This window comes from Selaginella moellendorffii, unplaced genomic scaffold (genome assembly GCF_000143415.4).
Source record: "Selaginella moellendorffii unplaced genomic scaffold, v1.0 SELMOscaffold_41, whole genome shotgun sequence".
Taxonomy (NCBI): Eukaryota; Viridiplantae; Streptophyta; class Lycopodiopsida; order Selaginellales; family Selaginellaceae; genus Selaginella; species Selaginella moellendorffii.
In genome coordinates this window covers 159,946-166,914 of record NW_003314302.1, presented here as the reverse complement: position 1 = coordinate 166,914, position 6,969 = coordinate 159,946, and the positions used below count along the sequence as shown (strand labels likewise).

Below are 6,969 nucleotides of genomic sequence, written 5' to 3'. Positions count from 1 at the left end.
CGTTTTCCACCTCCAGGGTCGATTTAACGAATAGATCCATCACGATCTTCCCACCTCTGGAACCACAATAGACTAAAACTTACCAGGTATCCGCGCAAGAGCAAACATCATTCTCAAAACCATGCAGCCTCTGCATGTCACGTACTGTGATCTTCCTCTTCACCACGCTGGAGATCATCTTCGCAGAAGGATGGCAGTCACCGCACATCCTCAAGTTATTCACGAGCGAGATCTCATGGTCTTCTCACACAGCGTGTACGCGATTGCAAGCTTCTCACTGTGAACACCGCTGCCACACTTGCTCCATCCCAAGTTCTCGTGTTTATACCCATGATCTCTCTCTCCAGCAGCTTCGTCAACCTGGCAACTTCCTTCCGAACTTTCTTGATGCTCGGATGCGCAGTGTCTCCCACTCGAAACTTGTGCGTGATGCCATCGATCTGGATCAGGCTCTCGGCCTCGAGCTTGTGGAGACCTTTGTCTCTCACCATCTTCTTCAATCCGGCAATGTCGTTCGCTCTCCCGGTTTGGCTGTAGATCTCCACGAGGATCTTGTACGGTGAAACGTTCTCTGGATCCAAAACAAACAATCTCTCTGCGCAAAGCTTGCCATTCTCCCCGTCCAAGTGCCTCCGGCAGCAAGCAAGTAGAGTCATCCATCTTCCACATTATGTAATCATCAAATTCCACGACACAACGCTGTTTTCGGGCATGCTATCGAACATTTTTCTGGCTCGCAGCATATCCCCTGCCTGGGCATATCCTTCTATCATCGTGTTCCACGTAGCGGCGTTTACATTCTCGTCATCGAGGCTCGCAAAGATCTCCCTGGCCTTGTCAAACCGCTCATTTGTTATGTAGGCATTGAGCAGCGTAGTCCAGGAGAACACATCCTTGACGGGCATCCTCTCGTAGAAAAACTCCTCCACTTTGCGCAGATTCCCCTTCTCGGCCGCGAGCGCGGCACGATGTTCCACGACACGGCATTCTTCTCCTTCTCCGGGATCTTCTCGAAAATCTTCCACACCTCTGGATCGCATCCATTCTTCTGCGTGACAACCTTGAGGATGATGTTCCAGGAGAAGATGTTGGGCGCCTGGATCTTCTCAAAGATCTCCAGCGCCGTGTCCGCGCTCCCGCAAGCTCCAAACATGTCCATGAGAAGATTGGCAATGTATCGATCGTTGCGATAGGCGCTGGCTTTCACCCGCGCATGGATCCGCTTGGCTTCCTCGAGGCCTCTCCTCTCTTGACAAGCCAGGCTCTGCTTCTTCAACGCGATCGATCCATCCTGTTCTTGGGCGATGCGAACTTCTCGATCACCACCGTGCTTGCTATCCAGAAACTCTCTCCCGTGTCTCCCCCAGTGTGTGTGCTGTTGTTCGCCATCCATTCCAGGTACACGTCCGGGAGAGAACCCAGCGCTTGGCCTTTGTACTTCCCGAAGTGAGAACCATGGATCCAACTTTGCGAGAACTCTGCGGAGCAAAAACGTTGCTGCCACCTTCTTGAGTGCTCGAGCTTTCTCCTTCTTTTCTTTCTGATAGAACTTGCCTGGCCAAGCCATTCCAGTGGTTGTCTAGCTCCTGTGCCATCCATTGCAGATAGTTCGCTGGAAGAGAACCGAGAGGCTGGCCTTTGTATCTTCCAAATGTTAACACTTTTGGTAGCCATTATCGCTGCAAAAACGTAAACCACCAGGCCTTTTGTCTCTCTGGAACGCAAGCGAAAAATTGTAGAAAAAAGATCACCTTTTCTACAAACGAGGCATCAGTGTGGCCAACTTTTTTAGCCTCTCTGGCCGCGTCTCCAAGTCCCCACATTTGCAATATCATTGGAATCGTGCCAAGTGAAAACTATCTGTAAGTTCGAAGAAAAAAGAATAACAAACAGTGGGCTCATAGCACAGAACGAAGAGTGTGAATTTAACGCACGTCTCCGATCGCAACTTTGTCTCCTTCGTGAATTCCTCTACTTTTCAGCTCGGCGTTTATCCCGCTGCACTCTAAGACCCGCTCGAATCGTTGCAGGGACTCGAAATACTTGCGAGTCGTGTAAGAACTGAATGGGAAGATAAAAGATGTAAGCTTACTCCCAGTTAGTCATTTGCGTGAAGCGCTCCACACCAGAACCGTAAATGTGCCACAAGTCTGATTCTGGGTCGACGTCCACCTTAAATTCTCCAATGGGACTACTTCGCTCCTTTTTCACCATCGAAGCTACGTCGTTCGAGATCGACACGGGTTCTTCTGCAAGAATAGTAGAGAAAGAGTTCCACAGTCGAGTTAAAAGTAGTGTTTCATACTTACCAACTGGGACTGTCTGTAGAAGCTTATACGCATGACGTACAACTTGCGGCGCTCATGGAACGAACCTCCACTCCACGAGACTCCATAGCTTTCCGGAAACTTTCCCAGCGTTCGGCAGCCTCTGGGACATCCATCTTGTTGGAGCAAAGGCGAGGATCAAACAGTTCCAGCTCCAGTCACTGCATCGTAGTCGAATTCTGGCAGTCGTACCGTCTATAACATGAATCTGGTTCTCCAAAGAAACTTTTAGCACGCAGGTAAGTTTAAAACAAAAAGCTTACCAGGACTCGACAGCGCTCAGTGGCGTAAAAATTCGTGACCGAGGCCGTATCCAGCGTGAGCACCTTCGAGAAGCCCGGGCAAGTCGGCTATAACCATCGTTGCATCGAAGTCCAGCGACACCACTCCAAGGTTGGGTAGTAGTGTCGTAAATGGATACGCAGCAATGGCGGGACGAGCAGCACTGATAGCACTTAGTAGCGTGCTCTTTCCAGCGTTTGGAACACCTATAATTCCCACGTCTGCCACAAGTTTAAGCTCCAGATCGACCCACCTGGAAAGATCACAGCTCAAACAAATCAAGACAGGAAGAACAAAAAACAAAAACTGAAGAACAAACCATCACGCTTGAAGAGAGGGGATTGAGAACCAACATTTCGGCTCCTTCACCATTGCCACCATCCCCAGCTTTGACGTAAATCTTTGCTCGGTCGAAGCACCTCATCACAGCAGGCACGCCTTTCTTGTTCCTGCTCGATCTTCCTTGTCACTCGTAGAAACATCTGTGGAAGAGTCCTCCTCTTCGTTCCAGACTTCCATCTTATCTCCACGCGGTCGTCATCCTTCGATCCCAAGCTTCGAGCGATTCTCAAAAATGGAACGCTCTCCATGCATCTTCCTGAGCTCCGAGAGCTCCTCCTCAGCTTCAGCCAGTAGCTGACGCTCCTCCTCGGCGGTCATTGGGCTCAAGTCGCCTCCCAAACTTCCACTCTCTCGTCTTCCTTCTCTTCTTTCTCTTCGTCCTCGTCCAATGGTCGAACTTTCCCTTTGAGAAACTCTGGAAGAAAATTTCTCACGCTGCAAAGTTTCCTTTGCTCCCAGATTGGATGACAAATCTTTCTTCTTCTCTAGCACAGCCACGCTGCATCCGGCAGCATACTCCTCTAGCAGAGCCAACGCAGCCGTCGTGTATGCAGCGAAATCGTCCTCCACATTCTTCTTCCTGGATTTGTTCTCGGATGCCAAAACAATGGCGCTAGACCATCTTTCTGGCCCGCATTCTCCTGTAATCTCTGCCCTGCAGCATACCTGGAGGCCGCAGCTTGCAAGGGATTGCAAGGGGCAGGAGCTTCCATTGAATTTTAGGGTTCTTCACCATCCAAATAAACGTACTAATATCAAAAGAATTTTCTTTAAAAAAACTTTCAATTGTGTTTAAATTTCTGCACAAGTGTTCTTTGTACATGTTCCATACAAACAAACATTGTAGATATTAAATGTGTATCTGTGTTTTCTCTACTTGAATAATTGTGACCTTTTTCGAATTGAAAACCATTTAAATGTTTGTCTTTATTCAAAACACAAATGTATCAGCCTTTTTACTCTGAGCATGCACATGAAATTTTACTTCATCCAAAACTGACTGCAATGGGACTGGTGACCATATACTTCCCGAAAACATCATTATCAATGTTTGAGTCGTCCTCCACTCTAAATATCACCTGGAATGCTTTCGTCTCGCCGTTGTGCTTGAACCGCAGCACAGATGGATGAACCGACACCGACACACTCTCTGGTGCTTCGATAGCTGCCGTGTAGTTCGTCGACTTTGCTGCGGCTTAAATTGGAGATGGCAATGGATGGACAGTTGAGGTCTGTGGGATTGTCGGGACACTTAGCGGCAGTTTGCGTGAGGATCTGAAGTTTCGTCTGGTTGTACCCCAGACCACAGAGATATCCAATGGAGTCTTGCTCGTCGGCATCATATACTAGGCTAGGGTGTGCAGCGGCATTTGGATTTACATGCCCTCCACCAGAATCAAAGGGTGATGCTTGATTGATTCATCAAGATTATCAAACCACTAACCTGTTTTGTAAGGTGTTAAGAATAATATGTATATCACTTTTTTTCAAGTTGTACATTACCTGTTGTTGCTGTGGCTGATTTGATTGCAGCTGGACTCCAGGTTGGATAATAGGACTTTAGTAGCGCGACAATCCCACTTACATGAGGGCAAGACATAGAGGTTCCAGAAACAAGTTTGTATGGTACTTTAGAGTTATTGAATTGTCTGTATGCTGCTAAAATGTGTACTCCTGGAGCTGTAATATCAGGCTGAAAGAACAAAAGTCTCAAAATAACTAACAAAATAACACTAAAAATATACCGTGAGTATGTCTGGATCAACCAGGTTGGGACCAGAGGATGAAAATGCTGCCATGAGAGGAGCAGGCTTTTGATTTGTCAAGGAAATCTGATGTTTTTATCTGTGCTACAGGAATCCTGGCAGGCACAAAAGGTTAAATAAAATACAAAACACAAACATTTTTACCTATATACGAAAAGTTGGCTTCTCCAGCTTTTTCATCAACAAGAACTGAAGGAAGAAACTCATTTCCAGTATCTTGATCAACTTCAGTTGAGTTGCAAAAGATAATCCCAGCTCCACCAGCACTAAAAACTACGAAAGATTGGAACGCTGGATGCATCCGCCCTCTCAAACATGCCGTTGGGATCCAAAGACCCAATATCATCTTAACTCGCAGGATGATTGCTTTACCTGGCTGAAAAGCTCTAAAACCCTGGAAACCATTTCAAATTAGAATTCCGAAATGATTCATTGTTGCCAAGGAAAAGGTCTCCAAAGTAGGCTCGATCAAGAGTGGTTGCTCCAACAGTAATGATCTAGGGTGCTACATTTTCCACCGAGCCAGGTCCCAGAATTTGGTGACTGTTTCCAGCGGAAGCCACCACCACAATGCCTTTCTGCATGGCATGGAACGCTCCAATGGACGTAGAATCTAGGAAGTAATCACCCGCTGGATGCACTGAGAACGTGAGCGTCTGGGCACCCGACAGTGTCATCCGTGATGTTTCTCCAGCATATCTTGTAGATTGCGTCTGGAGCGCCACCTTTTGCAGTGCCTTTTGCGTACCCAAGCCAGTTTGCGTTTCTCACGAATCGGCCTCCGGCAGTGGAAGCCGTGTGAGTTCCATGGCCATTAACATGGAGAAAGAATTTCTCGGTGTGCTTTTGCATCCTGTAGGCAGTGAGAAAGGAATCTGGCACCGATAAGTTTCCTGGAAGATCACAAATTAACGAGTTAGCATGTAGCTAGAATTTATGTGGTTTCTTATATTTTACTTGTTGCAGTGAGAAGCGTTAAATTTCTCTCCAGTTTCGCATGTTCCTTTCCATCTTTTGGGGATTGATTCCTTGCCGTGATCCAAAAAACTCTCGGACTCCGGCCACACTCCTAGAAAAACGAATATTATTACAAAAAAGAAAAGAAGGAAGAGGGAATTACATGAATCAAAGACACCGACAATAACGTCTTTGCCATATTTTGTGTTGTGCCATAGCCAAGATGATTCAGTAGATTCGCTAGCACCAAACAAGGAGTTCTCTCCACTTCAATAGAGGCCGAGAAACTCTCATGAGTTTGTGGTGTGGATCCTGCGGATTTTATTGGGAAAGATAGACAACACATTTGGAACGCCTGCAATTGTGGGAAGAAAAGAAAAAAGAAAGAAGGATAGACTTTGGAATAAATTTATGTTTACTGGAAATTTTAGCAGCTTGTTCTTCTGTTAGTCGAGCTGAGAAGCCACTGAATCCATGCCTCAGTGATTCTCTAGCAGCCTCGTCACTGGTATAAACGAATTTGGATGAAGTTTTCTTTTAATGATCAAAGTTTTACCTTCCTAGAACATCCCGAAGGAGTGCGTGATGGGAGCTACTGGATGAAGGGATTTATCGACATTCCCCAAATAAACAATGCGAGTGTCTCCATGATCTCGTTCCTGGAGAATCAAAGCCATGGGCTAACACTACGAACACAGAAGGCAGGCTTAAAACCTGGCAGTTAAACTCAAGAAGAAAGTATAGAATGATGGAGTGCGCCATGAAACCTTTAAAGTAGTGTGTTGTCATTTATATTAGAGACGCGGAGTGAATGTGTGTAATGCTGATGCAAAGCTCATACCGGGTCACCTTTTTTTTATTGTACGATGAATTCAGAGGAAATTGTCAATGCTCGTGATGTTAATAGAGAACATTGCATTTATCCAAAGGTCGTCAAAGTTGATAAATATGATTGACTCCTGAGCTACAGATCTTTTCACGAGATATTATTAAGATCATGCAAAAGGTTTAAACAGTGGTTTCAGGCTTGTGATAGGATACTTTCCATTGCTCATCACAGTCAAATGGAGTTGCAAGAGCTAAGGATGAACTCTTGATCTGTTCTTTCTCAGTAATTGGCAACTCTTATGAAAGAAGAGGTTTCATTTATAAGGTACTGATCTAGATAGGACAGGTAATATACAATAATCATAATAATGATATTTTGTCAACACAACTTGTGTAGACTGACTTCTTGGACTGGTAAGTACCCTGAACCTGATGGAAGACCTGTGCTCTTAAGCTCATTTGTTAAT

General features: G+C 45.9%; 1 protein-coding gene across 3 annotated transcripts; it reads right to left on the bottom strand.

The window, feature by feature from the left end:
- Nucleotides 1-735: 735 nt before the first annotated feature.
- LOC9634162 lies at nucleotides 736-3,648 on the bottom strand. Of its 3 annotated transcripts, XM_024684633.1 has the most exons (6): nucleotides 2,929-3,648; nucleotides 2,591-2,862; nucleotides 2,310-2,535; nucleotides 1,935-2,249; nucleotides 1,752-1,860; nucleotides 736-1,679 (listed from the first exon to the last, which is right to left on the bottom strand). In XM_024684633.1, the coding sequence occupies exon 6, from the start codon at nucleotides 1,565-1,567 to the stop codon at nucleotides 854-856; it is 714 nt and encodes a 237-aa protein (XP_024540401.1). In that variant the 5' UTR covers nucleotides 1,568-1,679; nucleotides 1,752-1,860; nucleotides 1,935-2,249; nucleotides 2,310-2,535; nucleotides 2,591-2,862; nucleotides 2,929-3,648; the 3' UTR covers nucleotides 736-853. The 3 variants fall into 3 exon arrangements, with proteins under 3 accessions (XP_024540401.1, XP_024540399.1, XP_024540400.1); XM_024684631.1 differs by having other exon boundaries at nucleotides 1,752-2,249; XM_024684632.1 differs by having other exon boundaries at nucleotides 1,752-2,249; nucleotides 2,963-3,648.
- Between the last annotated feature and the right edge of the window lie 3,321 nt (nucleotides 3,649-6,969).